Source organism: Girardinichthys multiradiatus, chromosome 18 (assembly GCF_021462225.1).
Source record: "Girardinichthys multiradiatus isolate DD_20200921_A chromosome 18, DD_fGirMul_XY1, whole genome shotgun sequence".
NCBI classification, from domain to species: Eukaryota; Metazoa; Chordata; class Actinopteri; order Cyprinodontiformes; family Goodeidae; genus Girardinichthys; species Girardinichthys multiradiatus.
The window spans coordinates 5,370,511-5,390,401 of NC_061810.1; the positions used below are offsets into that span (position 1 = coordinate 5,370,511).

Here is a 19,891-nt window from a genome sequence, read left to right on the forward strand (position 1 = left end):
CGTCACGGAGTTCTCCATAGAATTTCGCACTTTAGCAGCTGCTTCTGGCTGGGATTCAAGGGCTCTTAAAGCAGCTTTTTTTCAGTCTCTTGATGAATCATTGAAAGATGAGCTAGCACTAATTGATGAATCTAAGACTCTGAAAGAGTTAATCGCCTTAGCAACTAGAATGGATAATCGTATGAAGGAAAGAAAGACGTCCCAAATAAAACGAACTGTTTTGAGACCCCAAATACCTGTTCATTCACCATCTCCATCCAGACATCAACACAACACATCCCATCCTGAATCCGAGCTTATGCAGGTGGGCAAACTTGTCTAGCCCCCGAGGAGCAGCAGCTGCGCAGGGAATTGAACCAGTGCCCTGTATTGTGGCTCACCTGAGCATTATATTGTAACATGTCCCATTTGGCCAAAAGAGAGGGTCCGCCATCTGTAAAGGGGGAGCTGGCAGACCAACATTCAAATTCAAAGACCCCTAGATTCATCTTGCCTGCCACTAAACTGCTTAATCAGGACCATATTAGCCTCTCGGTCCTCATTGATTCAGGAAGCAAACAAAATCTAATCAACCAGCTTCTAGTCCAGCAAGCCAAAAGAGCGGTTGAGCTTCTCCCTGCACCCCAGCAAGTCCTAGCTCTGGATGGAAAGACTCTCCAGCGAATTACTCATCAAATCAAACCCCTAGAACTTGTCATCTCAGGCAACTACCGTGAACACATCCCGTTCCTTGTTTTTCCCATCTTTCAGACCCCAATGGTGTTGGGGTTCCCCTGGCTGCAAAAACACAATCCCCATCTTAATTGGTCAAATTGTCGCATTGAATCTGTCCACTAAATGTCTGCCTTCTTGTCTCCAGTCTGCAGTCTCTCCTAATCCTCTAGTGGACGCTAAGGAATCAGACCCTACCGACCTAGCTCAAGTTTCTGAGGAATACCACGACTTGAAACAAGTCTTCAGCAAATCCAGAGCATTGTCCTTACCTCCTCATCGTCCGTATGACTGTGGCATCGATCTGCTTCCTGGGGCGCCTCTCCCATCCAGCCGTTTGTACATCTCTTGGCCTGAACGCCAATCCATGGAGAAATACATCTCAGAGTCACTGGCTGTTGTAATAATCCGCCCCTCCTCATCCCCTTTGGGGATGACCCTTGCGGTCTGGAGTGCGGAAGGATGTTTCTTGAGGGGGATGACCACTGGCCAGTCCCAGACTCTCACAAACAGCTTCAGCGTTATCTTGGTTTCCATAATTTCTACCGGAAATTCATAAGAAACTTCAGTCTGACCACTAACTGCTCTAACCTCCACTAAGCATCAATTCAAGTGGACCCCAGAAGCAAACTCAGCGTCCGTCGCTTTGAAGGAAAGGTTTTCCCAAGCACCCATCCTTATTCATCCTGACCCCACCAAACTATTGACCCTTGAGGTTAACACGTCAGACACAGGAGTAGGTGCTGTGTTATCTCAATGTTCTGAGCATGATGGAAAACTTCACCCTTGTGCATTTTTCTCCCACAGACTTTCCAGCACAGAATGTAATTATACGTCGGAGATCGAGAGCTTCGTGCCATCAAGTTAGCTTTGGAGGAGTGGCGACACTGGCTGGAGGGCGCAGAACATCCCGTGCGGGTATGGACAGATCATAAAAACCTTTCATATCTCCAATCTGCCAAATGTCTAAACTCCCCGCCAGTCTCATTGGTCATTGTTCTTCTCTCGCTTTAACCTCTCCATTTCATATTGGAGATAAAAAATTTAAAAACAGATGCTCTATCTCGACAGTTCTCCTTAGATGATTCTGAGAAACAACCAGCTCCCATTTTACCACCTAGTTGCACAGTTTGCTCTCTAACTTGGGAGATTGAGGGTTTAGGCTCATCTTCTGTCCGTTCCCATCTGATCCACTTGTTTCACACTACAAAGTTTTCAGCCCATCCTGGTTCAAGTCGCATCATCGCTTTCATTTTGAGGTGATTCTGGTGGCCATCCTTACATAAAGATGTCAAAGAGTATGTTAAAGCCAGAAAACTGTCTCCCAGGTTTATTGGCTCATATGAAATTACCACATAATCCATAATAATGCTCCATAATAATAATTCACTCTAAATTTCACGTGTCCCAGTTGAAACCCGTCTTGACCAGAGCCATCTGCCCTCCAGCCGAGCCCCCTCCACCCGCCTGGGACTTCCAGGGGCACCCCGTCTACACAGTCCGACGGATTGTGGACAGCGGGGTAGAGGCTGGCAGTACCTTGTCGACTGGGAGGGCTATGGTCCAGAGGACCATTCTTGGGTGCCCGGTCATTCATATGCTCTCATATTCATATTCAGAGAACCTTCCTTAATCTCTGATTACAACTCTTCTCTGCCATCTTCTTCTTCTGGGCTGCCAGGAAGCGGCCGTTGCGGGGGACATGTTTCTACACAAACAAATCTGAAAATCAACAGCCGCCAGAGGCTGCGTACAAAGCACTCATGTTGATTTAAATAAACGTTATTATGGGCCTACTGTCATGATCTGTCTCAGTGTTTTGCGTTTATTTACTTTTCCCAGTTAGGTTTTCCCCATGTTCTTAGATTTATTTTGTTACTTGTTTCTTTCTAAAGTTCCTTATTATATATAGGTTTTTTTTTTTTTTAGATTTATTATTCAGTCTAGTCAGGTTTCTCTTTTCCCTGTCTTCCCAGCTAGTTTATGTATTTAGATTATTGTACTTCTCATGAGTATAGTTTTCTTAGATCTGTTTCCCTGGGTTTGTCATTAGTCTAGTTCTTTCCAGGTCTCTGTGTTCCCCTGCACCTATAGCCATTCCAACCTTATCTCCCTCAGTTCCCTGCAGCTGGTCCTCACACCTGTTCACTATTCAGCTGATTACCTGTCTCCCCTTCTCATTAGTTCATACTCTACCTCCCTCTGTATATATGTACAGGTCCTTCTCAAAATATTAGCATATTGTGATAAAGTTCATTATTTTCCATAATGTCATGATGAAAATTTAACATTCATATATTTTAGATTCATTGCACACTAACTGAAATATTTCAGGTCTTTTATTGTCTTAATACGGATGATTTTGGCATACAGCTCATGAAAACCCAAAATTTCTATCTCACAAAATTAGCATATCATTAAAAGGGTCTCTAAACGAGCTATGAACCTAATCATCTGAATCAACGAGTTAACTCTAAACACCTGCAAAAGATTCTTGAGGCCTTTAAAACTCCCAGCCTGGTTCATCACTCAAAACCCCAATCATGGGTAAGACTGCCGACCTGACTGCTGTCCAGAAGGCCACTATTGACACCCTCAAGCAAGAGGGTAAGACACAGAAAGACATTTCTGAACGAATAGGCTGTTCCCAGAGTGCTGTATCAAGGCACCTCAGTGGGAAGTCTGTGGGAAGGAAAAAGTGTATCAGAAAACGCTGCACAACAAGAAGAGGTGACCGGACCCTGAGGAAGATTGTGGAGAAGGGCCGATTCCAGACCTTGGGGGACCTGCGGAAGCAGTGGACTGAGTCTGGAGTAGAAACATCCAGAGCCACCGTGCACAGGCGTGTGAAGGAAATGGGCTACAGGTGCCGCATTCCCCAGGTCAAGCTACTTTTGAACCAGAAACAGCGGCAGAAGCGCCTGACCTGGGCTACAGAGAAGCAGCACTGGACTGTTGCTCAGTGGTCCAAAGTACTTTTTTCAGATGAAAGCAAATTCTGCATGTCATTCGGAAATCAAGGTGCCAGAGTCTGGAGGAAGACTGGGGAGAAGGAAATGCCAAAATGCCAGAAGTCCAGTGTCAAGTACCCACAGTCAGCGATGGTCTGTGTGTGCCGTGTCAGCTGCTGGTGTTGGTCCACTGTGTTTTATCAAGGGCAGGGTCAATGCAGCTAGCTATCAGGAGATTTTGGAGCACTTCATGCTTCCATCTGCTGAAAAGCTTTATGGAGATGAAGATTTCATTTTTCAGCATGACCTGGCACCTGCTCACAGTGCCAAAACCACTGGTAAATGGTTTACTGACCATGGTATCACTGTGCTCAATTGGCCTGCCAACTCTCCTGACCTGAACCCCATAGAGAATCTGTGGGATATTGTGAAGAGAACGTTGAGAGACTCAAGACCCAACACTCTGGATGAGCTAAAGGCCGCTATCGAAGCATCCTGGGCCTCCATAAGACCTCAGCAGTGCCACAGGCTGATTGCCTCCATGCCACGCCGCATTGAAGCAGTCATTTCTGCAAAAGGATTCCCAACCAAGTATTGAGTGCATAACTGTACATGATTATTTGAAGGTTGACGTTTTTTGTATTAAAAACACTTTTCTTTTATTGTGAATGTTAAATTTTCATCATGACATTATGGAAAATAATGAACTTTATCACAATATGCTAATATTTTGAGAAGGACCTGTAATCCCTCTTGTTTGTTCTGATCCAGCAGGTTGACTTCACGACAGACACATTCTGGTTCTCTGTATTTATTCTAACAAGAGACAAATAAACAACTTAGTGGTTAGCAGCTCCAGCAACTTCTGCCCCACAGTAACAGACAGCAACAGAAAAAGGGGCAGAGCTAACTGATCGTATAGTGGTTTTAACATACATTTACATCAATTTTCTACATTATATTTAACACAGTTAGCAATGAATACATATATTGTGGTAAAACAGAGTACACACAAATATTTAACATTCAAAGACTATCGTACAATTGGCAACTGAATTGTTACTTTGTATCAAAAAGTAAAACATACCTAACAAGAGACAAATAAACAAGTTGGGGGTTAGCAGCTCCAGCAGCTTCTGCCCCAATACATTAAATAAAATACAATAAATAACTCTAGACAAACTACTGAGTAATCAAATGAACAGTTGATAAAACATTTAGCAGTTGTAACATTAAACACAGCTGAAATACACAACATGAATTACAATAACAGTTTAAAACATTTACAAAATATGGCTAAATCGAATATGAAAAAATTTATATAATTAAATGAATCTAAAATATATGTTAAAAAAATCATATTTGTTAAGAAAACACAGAGCTGATCCTAATTCATACCACAGTAACAGACAGCAACAGAAAAAGGGGAAGAGCTGACTGTTACTGTTTGCTATGGTAACCACCAACTGACAAGAGTAACATAAAAAATGTATATAGCAATAAAAGTCAGGAAAAAAATAAATTGTTGATTAAATAAAATGAATTTGAAGAATAAATAAACCAATTTTGACAAACTTCACATCAATAGTGATGTTAAAATAAAACCCCGTTACACTCTCCTCTCCTGAATTTGTCAAAATCACAAAACAAACACAATGTATTCAGGAAACATATAGAATAACATCCCCAAATTTCCAAATAAGTCCCACCATATCTCATAATCAACGAAGTCAATGAATAACACACCAACAACAAAGTGTGCTCTGACGAACTGTAAAGCTGTTCAATGAAGAACTCAAGAGGGTAGTGCAGTGCTAATCACAAACCCATCACAGACGACATAAAAAGTGCCCGAATACACTTTTAAAATTCAATTAAAACTTATACTAACCAATCTACAAAAATATTATTCATATAGATATATGGAGCAAAGAAAGTACATTGAAACATTCACAGGAGGGGACATCTAATAGACTACGCTGTGTTAACACTAAATGAGGAAGCTGCCCAATTTCTCAACTTAGTCTGTGCCTGCAATGTCTGGGTGTTCATAGATTGGATAAGCCTACTGACAGGTCGAACAACACGACCAGTCCTAGTCCTAACAGCTTCAAAACCTGTGTCATGCTCATATGTTTTAGAATTGTTAGGCCTTATACAGGTCCTTCTCAAAATATTAGCATATTGTGATAAAGTTCATTACTTTCCATAATGTCATGATGAAAATTTAACATTCATATATTTTAGATTCATTGCACACTAACTGAAATATTTCAGGTCTTTTATTGTCTTAATACGGATGATTTTGGCATACAGCTCATGAAAACCCAAAATTCCTATCTCACAAAATTAGCATATTTCATCCGACCAATAAAAGAAAAGTGTTTTTAATACAAAAAACGTCAACCTTCAAATAATCATGTACAGTTATGCACTCAATACTTGGTCGGGAATCCTTTTGCAGAAATGACTGCTTCAATGCGGCGTGGCATGGAGGCAATCAGCCTGTGGCACTGCTGAGGTCTTATGGAGGCCCAGGATACTTCGATAGCGGCCTTTAGCTCATCCAGAGTGTTGGGTCTTGAGTCTCTCAACGTTCTCTTCACAATATCCCACAGATTCTCTATGGGGTTCAGGTCAGGAGAGTTGACAGGCCAATTGAGCACAGTGATACCATGGTCAGTAAACCATTTACCAGTGCTTTTGGCACTGTGAGCAGGTGCCAGGTCGTGCTGAAAAATGAAATTTTCATCTCCATAAAGCTTTTCAGCAGACGGAAGCATGAAGTGCTCCAGAATCTCCTGATAGCTAGCTGCATTGACCCTGCCCTTGATAAAACACAGTGGACCAACACCAGCAGCTGACACAGCACCCCAGACCATCACTGACTGTGGGTACTTGACACTGGACTTCTGGCATTTTGGCATTTCCTTCTCCCCAGTCTTCCTCCAGACTCTGGCACTTTGATTTCCAAATGACATGCAGAATTTGCTTTCATCTGAAAAAAGTACTTTGGACCACTGAGCAACAGTCCAGTGCTGCTTCTCTGTAGCCCAGGTCAGGCGCTTCTGCCGCTGTTTCTGGTTCAAAAGTGGCTTGACCTGGGGAATGCGGCACCTGTAGCCCATTTCCTGCACACGCCTGTGCACGGTGGCTCTGGATGTTTCTACTCCAGACTCAGTCCACTGCTTCCGCAGGTCCCCCAAGGTCTGGAATCGGCCCTTCTCCACAATCTTCCTCAGGGTCCGGTCACCTCTTCTCGTTGTGCAGCGTTTTCTGCCACATTTTTTCCTTCCCACAGACTTCCCACTGAGGTGCCTTGATACAGCACTCTGGGAACAGCCTATTCGTTCAGAAATTTCTTTCTGTGTCTTACCCTCTTGCTTGAGGGTGTCAGTAGTGGCCTTCTGGACAGCAGTCAGGTCGGCAGTCTTACCCATGATTGGGGTTTTGAGTGATGAACCAGGCTGGGAGTTTTAAAGGCCTCAGGAATCTTTTGCAGGTGTTTAGAGTTAACTCGTTGATTCAGATGATTAGGTTCATAGCTCGTTTAGAGACCCTTTTAAAGATATGCTAATTTTGTGAGATAGGAATTTTGGGTTTTTATGAACTGTATGCCAAAATCATCCGTATTAAGACAATAAAAGACCTGAAATATTTCAGTTAGTGTGCAATGAATCTAAAATATATGAATGTTAAATTTTCATCATGACATTATGGAAAATAATGAACTTTATCACAATATGCTAATATTTTGAGAAGGACCTGTAGACTCTTGGATACTCTGACATCCCATCCCATCATGAGGAACTGGGTCACTTAAAGGGACGAACTTAGTTGAAGCTGAATCATCATTGGCTATATCTTCACAGATATTATCTGTCGCACCGGTGTTTGCAGATGCTACTTGATCTTCGGGCAGATGAGGTGAATCCATGTGAGGAATCTGAGAGACCCAGTGCTGAGTGCGAACAGTATTGTCTACTGCACAGTCAAGTGTGAGCTGCTGACCAGAGAGATTCACATCTTCATTCTCATCTGATACACAAGAAGGAGTGAGAGAGGCAGGCTGTGTATGTTGCTCACTGGAGAATTCGACAGCCAGTTCCAACTGAAGCAGAGGATGAGATATGAGAAGCACTTTCACCAGCTTCGGGCTTGACTGGCCGGAGGTTTACACATAGCAACAAATTACGGTGAACCATTTTTGTCTGACCTGAGATGGGATGGCGGACTTCAAAGGTGTGTGTCTGAGGATTGCTGCTGACCACGGTATAGACCACTTCTCCCCATCTGTCTGCCAGCTTCCTTCGAGCTCTCTCTGCTTTGTTTGCTAAGAGAACTCTGTCACCAATTTCAATCTCCACCCCTTTGACTCTCTTGTTGTTTGTATTGGCTTGCCGCCTTTGTTCATCACTTGAATGTTTCTCTGCCACCATCATGGCTTCATGAAGATCTTTCCTTAGCTCTTTGATGAACTTTGGGAAAGAGACTTCACTGTTGTCTCTCAGAGCAGATTTGAACAGGACGTCAACAGTGTGGCGGGGAACGCGGCCGAACATTAGATAAAAAGGTGGAAATCCAGTTGTCTCATGAATGGTGCTATTGTACATGAATGTCAAGGTGTATAACATCTGAGGCCAAACATGTTTTGCACATGGTGGAAGAGTTCTAATCATATTCCCTGTTGGGTATTATTTAGTCAACTCAGAGGTAAGAACGATACAGTCATAGTTACTTGCAGCAAGGGTAGCCCACTTTGCAGTGAAACTACAAAATTTTTGACACCCTATCTCTTTATTTATATGCACAGTTCAACAGACAGTTCAGACAGGGTGTATGTATGTGAGACAGAAAGGAGGCTGGTTCACACAGAGATAACAATGATCTCACACACACAGGGAGGAAGGCATAGTGCAGGTGCCTTGCAACACAAAGTTTTTACATGAGTGATAACAAGTTTTTTGCACCCATCCAACATTCCCCAAGGTACAGTTGAAGCGCTCAGCAGATCCATTTCCCATTGGATGATAGGCTGTGGTGTGAGACTTTTTTACACCAGAGACCTGAAGAAGGGCTGACATCAACTCGCTCTCAAAGTTTGCTCCTTGATCTGAATGTATTCTTTCAGGGAATCCATAGTAACAGAAGAAATTATCCCACAGTTTCCGTGCTACTTGCTTGGCTGTCTGATCAGGACAATAGAAGGCATGTGCCAGCTTGGTAAAATGGTCAGTCACAACGAGAACATCAATAGTACGGTTCTTGGAGTCTTCTGCTGTCCAGAAGTCTATGCATATTTATTCCAATGGTGCTGTAGTTTTTATTATCTCAAGTGGTGCTCGGCCATCCGGGTCTGGTGTTTTACCAACTACACATCTGGCACAGTGCTTAACATGATCTCTTACATCCTTCTCCATAAAACACCAGTAGAACCGCTGTTTCACAAGGGAGAAGATTCTGTCTTGACCTTGGTGACCTGCATCGTCCTGACACCCATGTAAAGCATCCTCTCTGAGTGACAAAGGCACAATGTATTGGTGAGGTCTCTTCTTCCTGGTGATTAGATCCTTAGACACACGGTACAAAATACCGTCCTCTATCACCAGGTTGTCCCACTGCCTCATAAGCCTCAAAGCACTCACAGTTTCCTTATGTCTCTCCCTCCTTGATGGTTTACGATGCCGTTCATCATAGAATATTACTCCTGCTAGGTCAGCATCTTGTCGTTGTCTGTCCCTAAGATCTTGTTTGGAAAATGATGGCAATACATCTTGGCCAGTGGACATCACACTCTGGATGTGGTCCACCAACACTGTAGATCTGATTCTTGTGGCTGTATCCCAATTATTATGACAGTGTAGGAGAGCGGACACCTCTGATGCAGGCAAAGAGCTGACTGAAGGGGTTGTTTTGTTGGGTGCTGTAATTGTGCTTTGGCGTGAAGGTTTCTGGGTGGCTTGACGAATATTTGACTCTCTGAAAACCTCTTGAATATCTCCTCCAGGTAGACTCTCAGACTCCTCTAGCAGACATCTGTATGGTTCACTGATCAGACGCTGACTTATCCTTCTCCCAGCAAAAGGCTCTCGACTAAGGGCATCTGCAACAACATTTCTTGGCCCGGGTACGTACTTGATATCAAAATCATAAGCAGCCAGCTTTGCAACCCAGCGTTGCTCACATGCATCAAGCTTTGGTTTGGTAAGGATATGGGCAAGTGGGTTATTATCTGTCCAAGCAGTGAAAACATTACCTTTCAGCCAATGGCTGAATTTCTCACACACTGCCCATTTTAGTGCCAAGAACTGCAAACGGTGAGCAGGGTATTTACTCTGAGCCTTGTTCAAGGTCTTACTGGCAAATGCTATAGGACGAGCCCGTTCATCACCTTCAGTAACTTGGGATAGTACAGCACCTAAGCAATCAGACGATGAGTCGGTGGAAAGGATGAATGGCTTGGAGAAGTCAGGGTGAGCCAATATAGCGTTATTGAGCAGTGCATCTTTAAGGTTTTGTAAAGCTTGGTCACATTCAGGAGTCCAGTCTGCAGCTGTGAGCTTTTTGTAAGTACATGGACGTTTATGCCCTCTCCCTTTGTTTGAGCTGTTGTTCTTTGTTTCAGATGTCAGTCCAAAGAGAGGCTTTGCCACAGAAGAGCAGTTTGGGATAAAACATTGGTACCACATGACTAAGCCCAGGAACGACTTGATCCTCTTAGGGCAGGCTATTTGGCTATCAGGAAACATCAGATCTGACTTGGACATCTTAGTTATAGCTTCTACTTTGGCAGGGTCTGTTGACACACCACTGCTATCAATGACATGGCCCAAGAAGTGGGCTGAGTGGCGCAGAAGGTGACACTTATTGGGGCCCAGTTTGAGGTTGTGTGTATGCAACTGTTCAAAGACCATCTCAAGCCTCTTTATGGCCTCCTCCTCACTGGGTGCGAAAACCAGCAAGTCATCAAGGTAACAAAGTAAGCTCATGAAATTCTGATCTCCAAAAATCATCATCATCATGCGCATGAAGCTAGCTGGGCTATTACAAAGTCCTTGAGGGAGCCTGTTATGCTCATGAAGACCAACAGGTGAGGCAAAGGCAGTGAACTTCTTGTGCTCTTCGTGCAGGGGAATATTGTAAAACCCAGACGTGAGGTCCATAGTGCTGAACAGTGCATTGCCTCCCAGAGCAGCAAGACAATCTCCTTGGTGTGGAAGAGGGTGTGTGTCCTTCACTGTACATGCATTTAGCCATTGGAAGTCAGTACAGATGTGGAGTTCTCCATTTCTCTTCCAGACTAAGACAAGTGGTGAAGCAAACTCACTGCATGATTTCCTAATGATGCCCTTGTCTTCCATTTCATTCAGTGTCATCCGCAGCTTTTGGTAGTGAGCTGGGGGCACACGCTTGTAAGGAAGTTTGAAAGGTCTTTCATCTACGAGGTGGATTCTGTGGACAAAGTTTTTCACTTCACCACAGTCTAGTCTATGCTTTGAGAAGATGTAAGAATATTTCAGAGCAAACTTATACATTTCTCTTTTACAGCCATCTGACACCTCACAAGAATGAAGGTCCAGATCACTTAAGCCACATTCTGTCAGGGCCTCAGCCATGTCTGACAAATCTGAATCCTTTTCAGCTTTGATGTGTTGTCCATTGGACTTCAGATATGAGCTTTCATTGATCTGCATTTCCTCAACAGCCAGGCATGGGTACACATCAGCCAGCTATGCATTTCTCTTGATTGTGATTGACTTATCTGTTGGGTTTATGACCTTCATAGGGATCCATCCATCACCTCACAGGGGAGTCACCACTCTGCCAACAAGAACATTTATTGGAATACAATGAGACTGTGTTGGCTCAACAATCACAGTGCAGCCTGGGGCCCCACGTGACTTCTCCGGGAGCTTTCCCCAAACCAATTGTTCATGTCCAGGCAACTGTGTCACAGCACTGGTGAGTTTAACTGTGCCTATGATGTCAGGCACAAGTTCACCTTTCCACTGATGAATCCCAGTAAGCATAGCAAGTAAGTCATCATGCTCTTTGTTGTTAGGACCAGAAGTTTCAGAAACAATTTCCCAATATTTGCCTGACTCCTTGAGTTTATGTGTCACATACTTGATCACATTTGTTCCTAAGATAAGCTCATCCACTTGACCAGGAACAACTAAAGTGGGCACGTATACTGTGCATCCATATACTTCAAACTGTAGATCACAAACTCTCTTTGGATGGGCTCTTTGTCCTCCATATCCAATTAAAACAAGATCTAGATTCTGCTGAAAATCACTGCTCAAAATGCCTGCAGCAATGAGCTTCTCTTCCACAGCCTCACTTACAGAACATGCCATGGAACCTGTATCCAACATAGCAGACACAGTTACACATCCATTAATTACTACAGGTGTGTAGAACAAACTATCACTGCCATTTAAACGCTGTGTACTCTGGAGAATTACTGTCTTCTGGCTGGGAAGGCTCTCACAGGCTGACTCATATACTGACTGTAAATCATTGCTGAGGGAATTTTCACTCAGGCTCACACTGTCCCTCTCAAAATGTGGCCTGTCTAGTTTTCCTGATGGGAAGGAGAGATTGGTGCAGACTGATTCAGTGGAGAAGACAAGTTAGGGCACTGAAACTTCATGTGGCCTGGCTGGTGACATAGAAAACACAAGAGATGTAGCTGGCAGTGAGCAATAGTAGAGTGAGAGCTTTCACTACAGATGCTACAACCTCTGGGCCCTGAGACCCTCCTTCTCTGGAATGAGTTATTGTGTCCTTGGAAGGCAGTAGGCCTTGAAGAAGTAGTCAGACTACTCAATACATCACCAAGCATCTCAGTCATCTTCTCCATGTTGTTCTGTATTGTAGTGAATTCCACGCTGTGTAGGGGTTGACTCAGATTCTGCTTGTGGGAATGCATCATAACTTCTGTCTCCCTTCTCCCACCCTCCTGTGTGGTATTGCTCATCACTGAAACATCATCCGATCCATAAATTGCTGTATCACAAGTAAAACCTGAATATTCATGTGGAGTCTGACTTTAACCCACTGGATGTCAGATTAGCTCAAGGCTGATCTTCAGTAGTCACGAGGTCACGGCACCAGATGTAACCCCTCTTGTTCGTTCTGATCCAGCAGGTTGACTTCACGACAGACACATTCTAGTTCTCTGTATTTATTCCAACAAGAGACAAATAAACAAGTTGGTGGTTAGCAGCTCCAGCAACTTCTGCCCCACAGTAACAGATAGCAACAGAAAAAGGGGCAGAGCTGACTGATCGTATAGTGGTTTTAACATAAATTTACATCAATTTTCTACATTATATTTAACACAGTTAGCAATGAATACATATATTGTGGTAAAACAAACAGAGTACACACAAATATTTAACATTCAAAGACTATCGTACAATTGGCAACGGAATTGTTACTTTGTATCAAAAAGTAAAACATACCTAACAAGAGACAAATAAACAAGTTGGTGGTTAGCAGCTCCAGCAGCTTCTGCCCCAATACATTAAATAAAATACAATAAATAACTCTAGACAAACTACTGAGTAATCAAATGAACAGTTGATAAAACAGTTAGCAGTTGTAACATTAAACACAGCTGAAATACACAACATGAATTACAATAACAGTTTAAAACATTTACAAAATATGGCAAAATCGAATATGAAAAAATGTATATAATGAAATGAATCTAAAATATATGTTAAAAAATCATATTTGTTAAGAAAACACAGAGCTGATCCTAATTCATACCACAGTAACAGACAGCAACAGAAAAAGGGGAAGAGCTGACTGTTACTGGTTGCTATGGTAACCACCAACTGACAAGAGTAACATAAAAAATGTATATAGCAATAAAAGTCAGGAAAAAAATAAATTGTTGATTAAATAAAATGAATTTGAAGAATAAATAAACCAATTTTGACAAACTTCACATCAATAGTGATGTTAAAATAAAACCCGTTATATATAAGCTTGTTCATCTGTATTATTACTCGCTGGTTCCTCTCGTCAACTCCAGTTATCTTCCCGAGTTCCTCCTAGTGGGTTTTTTTTCTTGTTTGCCGCCTGAACTTGTGCTCTTTCAATGACCTGCCTGTACTCAGTACTCTGTCTGCCTGCCTGTAAGCCTGTGTGCATCTATAACATTAAACCTCAATCTACTCACCATGCGGCCTCCTCGCCATGTTCTGCGCTCTGGTCCTACCTCCAAACCCCCGACCCTGACACCTACCTTGGTTTGCATTGAGTCAACGAGTTATTTCCCTACATTCTGTCAATGGGCTTGTCACAGAATGAAAGTGACAGCTTTCAGTGAACCATTTCCAGGTTTTATGACTCATATTTGATCTTTTAACTTTACCATTTATTATTTTCATCTTTTCAAATGTATTTAAATAGGGCATTATAATATTTCCTCATCTTCTTCTTCTTATTGTTATTACTACCTGCTCTCAATGGCTTTGAATTTGACCGCTCTGCTCTCCCAAACTCTCCATTATTACAGTCAGTAGAACACGCAAAATTCAAAATGAAATAGGGCGGTCTGCACAACACTTGCACCGGTTATCCATTGCACACGCAATCTTTGTAGATAGTGTACAACACGCCCAATTATTGCACGTGCCATTTTTTTTTTTTTTGCACAAGTACTTTAGAGCTCGGGCTGCACGGTGGCGCAGTTGGTAGTAGGGCTGGGTTATCGATTAATATTTCAAGAATTGATTTGATTCCGATTCTCAAGATTTATAATCAATTCTTTTCGATTCTAAATCGATTCGATTAAATCCAATTCGATATTGGATTGCTGGTGTTACATTTTTTTGAGCTGTTACCCGAATTACATGACAATGTAGTTATGAAACATATTGATACCAGTATTATATTAACATTCAACAGTGAATTAATAAAGTAATGGTAGTTAGTTTAATCCTTGCAGCCACCATTATCTTACTGAATGTCGTAACCGTTGCTATCACAAACATGCTATAAGGCAGAATACCCAAACAGATCCAGGGTAGAAAACAGAGCACACCTGAAATATCTACAGCTGCTATTTGGACACTATCCTGGTAACATATGACAGTACAATTTCACCGTTAAAGCTGTTTCTGTTAAATACAAATGCACTTTTATTTTAATTGTCAATATAAACAAAGCCTGACATTCTCATGCTGTAACAACAGAGAGGGTGGGCATTACGTATTGTAATGCCCACCCTCTCTGCTGACTGAAGTTTACTTTTTACATTTTCTTTTATGGACTTGTACATGTTTGGGACGACTTCTTCAGAGAGACTTTTGCGAGACACCATAACATAATGCGGTTCTGCTACTTTCATTAGCCGCGCAAAACCATCATTTTCAACAACTGAATACGGCCGCATAACTTTGCAAACAAAGGCCGCAATCGCCTCTGTTAGCTTTTGGTAACGTGCAGAATTGGCTGGTAGTTGTAGCGTTTGCTGGAGTTCCATCTGTTGCGGCCCAGAGGATGGCTTAGACATGAGTTCCTGGTGACGTGATTCCTGAGGTTGGTCGTATTTCCACAATATTTCACTTCTACTCGGCATGTCTTGCAAATCTCTTTGCTTTTGTCAAGCTCACCTTTGTCCACAACGTCTCTGAATCCGAAATCTTGCCAGATAGAGGCTTTGCTTTGAGTATGTTGGGCGTTTTTAACGCCAGGGCTTGGCTAACATTACCCAAATGGCCCGATGCCTTCTTCTTCCTCTTCTTCTGGTGTTTAATGGCGGTTGGCAAGAAACTGTAGGTGTGCATTACCGCCACCACTGGTAAGGAGTGTGGTTCATCATGGATTAATATCTTCTTATATACTTAAATTCTATAAAATAATTTTGTTCTTTTTAGAAATCTTAAAATAATTTGTATATGTTTGCTCCCTATTGTCTTTTGTAATGAATCTATTATACTAAACTTTTCTTTAATCCTTTCAAATTCTCTCTTCATACCTCTTCTTTCCAGCTCATATTTCTGACACACTATAAAAACATGTTCAATTGTTTCATCCTTCCCACAGTGGTCACATTGTCCTGTATTATGTTTATGCATTTTAAAAAGTGTATAATTGAGTCCTGTATGTCCTAATCTTAGTCTTGTTATTACCCTTTCCTCCTTTCTATTCTTTCTTCGTTCTTTTTTCACCAACTGCCTTTTTGATCCTATAAAACCATCTTCCTTTTCTTTCTCCATCCCACCTTTCCTGCCATTGTTCCTTCAATTTTGAGTGTTGAAAGGTAATCATACCTGATAAGCTTTGTGTTGCTTAGCAACGCTACTGGCTTGTTGTGGGACAAGGCACGTAGAGAACGTGGTCCGGACCAAACAAGTGGACCAAAGGACTTTCCTGGTGTGAATACACAATTGCCCTTAGGTGTATGAATGAGTGTGTGCATGTTTGTTTGTGTGTTGCCCTGCAATGGACTGGCAACCTGTCCAGGGTGTACCCTCCCTCTCGCCCATAGACTGCTGGAGATGGGCACCAGCTCCCCCGCGACCCACTATGGAATAAGCGGTAGAAAACGACTGACTGACTGACTGACTTTAGAGCTTTGTATTTGAAATCTGAAGATCAGGTCCTAAGTGTGCTGTGACACAATATCAACAGGACTTTGAAGGCTATATATACCCTCGCTTAAAATAAAAGTTACACAAGTTCAACAGGCATCAGGAACCGGGAACATTAGAAAAAGGATTTTAATACAATGTGGGTCCTATGGAGACCAATCATGGGTAAGTGAATGACTCCATTTGTAAGAATTGGCCAGTCCAGAACGAACATTGAAAGGGCAAAGTGGTGTTTTAACGTAGATATCTAAATAAAAGGACACCAAGGAATAAATGTCTTATTCCCATTGTCATTAAGTGGTGGCTGAGTATTAAGAACCTTTATGATTTAAAATATTCATACCCATCAATCTTTTTCAAAGAGTAGGACAGATGTTTTAGTAGCTCGTTGTTTCACTTCAGTGAACTTTAGTAGCTTTAGTAGCTCGTTGTTTCACTTCAGTGGTAAACAGCTAGACCTCTCCTGCTCTGCAGTTATCTCACCAATCACTGACTGTTTGTGTTTTCTCTTCTGCCTCTTAGGATGACGGTTTCTGCCGAAGATTCTGTGGTTTTTTTGTGCCTCTGGTTAATTCTTGTCATGTTCTGAGGATCAAGGTAATTGAAGCCTCAATTGTCTCAGCTGTGAGCCTCCTCTCTGCCTCCTTCCCGGACCCAGGCTTTTTAGATCAGTATTCACCTGTTTCTGAGAATCATTCACCTGCCTGTCCACCCTCCCACGGAAATACCATTTTATGGAAAAGGATCAAGAAACAAAGAAACACTGAGCCTGAAAAGCCTGGAAACACTTTCCCCTTCAACTGCACCCATCTGCTAACCTCAACCATCATGGAACAGAATTATTCCTCCCTGGGTTTTTCTGAGAGTCCTGCCTTCGTAAGTCCAATGCCAAAAGAAACGTTTTTATATTTTGCCATCTTATGCAGGACCTCTCTAAGCCTCTCTTTTTTTCCCCTCAGTGAAACCCCAATCCTATCGCTGATCCAGTCCTGGTTCCAGATCACATTTGCTCATGTAAAATCTAATAAACTGTTAAAACGTTGCCTTGGTTCACTTGTGGTTGTGTCATTCAGAATCTGGTAAAAACCCATTATGACAAATATGCGGCAAGGCCTGGCAGACCTGACAGTTTAGCTGTTAAGAGCTAGCAGCTGATCTTTGGTGTACACAATTTATGCATGGCCACTCACAGCCTTGGAACACAAGTGCTGTAAAAAAAGCAAGCTCCATAATGTTAACAAAAAAGTATTTTTGAATTGAATTGAAAGAGGAAAAACAGGAGCACACAACACACATAGGCAAAGAATGGGAGCTGCTGAAACAGGCTGCCTACTTTTCACAGAGCTGGAAGTAGAGGATTGTTTTAAAAAATTTAGATTTAGTCTTTATATGTTTAAATGATCAGGCACCTCCTTACTTATCAGAGCTCCTACACAATGATGTTCCCAGCAGATCTCTGAGGTCAGGTAACCTGCTGCTTTTTTTTTTTTAACCGTGTCCTGGCAGAGTAGAGCTCAGAATTGAGTGCCACGAAAAAGCCCAGCAGATTTATTTTCACAAGTGGAGCATTACAGCTAACGCTTTAAAGCTCTGCTTGATATTTATAAAAAGAAACTTTATTAGAAACTGCTTTGGGATTATTTCAATTGTTACGGACACGGACACAGAAATTAAAAGGCAAAAAAAGAAGCACGAAAGAGAGAAAGGTGGGGCAGAAAGGTAAAGGGGAGAGAAAAGAATGGAGGAAAAGAAAGAAGGATGAAGAGAATACAAGATAACACCCTGCTTGCTTCTACACCCGCAGAAACGTTCATATTACCAGCTTTTTTACCAAAAAGTGCACTGTACTTATGAATGCAAGATGCATTTAGCGGTAAATGCGGCTCAATATAGAACATTTGTGTATCTGTTAACACCTGAATCTAAACACCTGTGGGTCTGAGTGTGAGCGCGCTTGTGTATACAAGGTTTCTCCATAAAAATATTCAATAGTGAGTGTGAGGAGCCACAGACCTGCCCCCCTGGACCCGGGACAGATATGGAGAAGATCCGAGCCACAGACATCCAAAGGCCCCCCAGAGCACAGGAGTCCCAGGAGAACCACCGCCAGGACTATCACAACCTCTCCAAAGAAGAGCAGGGGAGAGTTCCAGGGGAACCATGCAGCAGCCACACTGCAGGAGCCCCAGGGAGCTGCAGTGACGAGCCCACAGGCCCTGCTGGTAGCCATCTACGCCCGAGCAGATCCAGTAGCCATGGACCAGAGACCTGAGACCCCGGGACATATCACTCGCCAAGCAGAGGCCCAACAGAGCCACCAGGAGTGAGCCAGCACACACCAAAGCACCCAGTCCCAGATACTGAGAACCACAAGTACACCGGCGGGCAGAGACACCAACCACTGGCAGGTAGTGTGGCAGGGAGGAAATAGGCCCCACATTTGATGGGGGGCCTAAACTGATCCAGGAGAGGGAACAACCCAAGACCCAACCTGACACAAAAAACAGGCACACACAGTCACAATCATATATTCCCACCCTCATGTGTACACATAAAAACACTCACACCCACGCACCCAACGTAAATACAAACAAAAATGGATGTCGTACACTCACAGGGCCAGGTGCCGATACCCCATAGGGACAACCAGCCCCCGGACCCAGGAGGTGGTCCCCTTCTCTCCGGGGGTGAAGACAGGCAGACCGCCCCAGCACCTGAACCTGGTCCTGGCTAGCCTGGGCTCATGCCTGAACCTGAGCGACCCTGGCTGGGACCCAGACCCCCCGCCCCGACCCCAGTCCCCAGCGACCCTCATCCTCATCCGGACAGGGAGTCATGAACAAAAGAGGGATCTACATGGTCCAAACTAGCCCGCCAAACAGAGCCGCCACAGAATAAGTCCAAACCCCCCAATTAATTCTGATCCCTACCCCAGACACAACAGTCAGTAGAGCAGCACAGCACCAATCCCGCCCAACCATTCGGCCAGCTTTTTTTTCATAACCTGCTGCTTTTTGATGTTCCTAGGACTCGTCTTTTGAGCCAAGGAGACAAAGCTGCTCTGTTGCAGCTCCCATTCTCATTCCAACGTTTGGTAGTATCTTACACTTAGTTTAAGGATGTTTTTAACTTGGCTTTTAATTCCAGTTGAGCAGAGGTTTCAGGATGGTTTTATTAATAGTAGATTGTAGATGTTGTATTTTATTGCTTATTTCATGTTTTTTATTTATTTTATTTTATGGACTGTTAGGAATAACCTTTATTAATATGTCTCATAGCTGTTTTTCCCATTTATGCCATAGTGAAGTAAAGTATAGGTTCTAATGTTTCCCTTTTGTTACAATAGGATAAGAATGCTCATAAACATACAGTACAAGGATAAATGGCCCAAGGTTTGTCATAAATGACCTGAGGCTGGGGCACTGGGGTTGATAGTGGAGCAACCGGTATAACTGGTTTGATTAGAAAGCTACAGCACACTTAGATGAAGTATGGACACCCGCTACTACACAATCTACCAGATAGACACCACAATGGTGACACATAGTCTACTGATAATCACTGAGGGAGTGCACATCCATTGCATTGGAGTGCCAGATATAAAAACTATATGTG

General features: G+C 42.9%; 1 protein-coding gene and 1 long non-coding RNA gene across 3 annotated transcripts in view; one reads left to right on the top strand and one right to left on the bottom strand.

Annotated features, from left to right (window-relative positions):
• Window positions 1-13,950, bottom strand: part of bco2b (beta-carotene oxygenase 2b) — a 31,788-nt gene extending 17,838 nt beyond the window's left edge. The window contains exon 1 of one of the 2 annotated variants that reach the window (XM_047390865.1): window positions 13,858-13,950. In XM_047390865.1, the coding sequence (XP_047246821.1) occupies window positions 13,858-13,876 (19 nt within the window). In that variant the 5' untranslated portion in view covers window positions 13,877-13,950. The remainder of the gene's footprint in view (window positions 1-13,857) is intronic. The other variant, XM_047390866.1, reaches the window with a different exon arrangement.
• Window positions 13,951-16,757: 2,807 nt separating this feature from the next.
• On the top strand, window positions 16,758-17,318 carry LOC124883735. Its single transcript, XR_007042302.1, has 2 exons — window positions 16,758-17,152; window positions 17,236-17,318. It is a non-coding gene; the product is annotated as an uncharacterized LOC124883735 (long non-coding RNA).
• The last annotated feature ends 2,573 nt before the right edge of the window (window positions 17,319-19,891 follow it).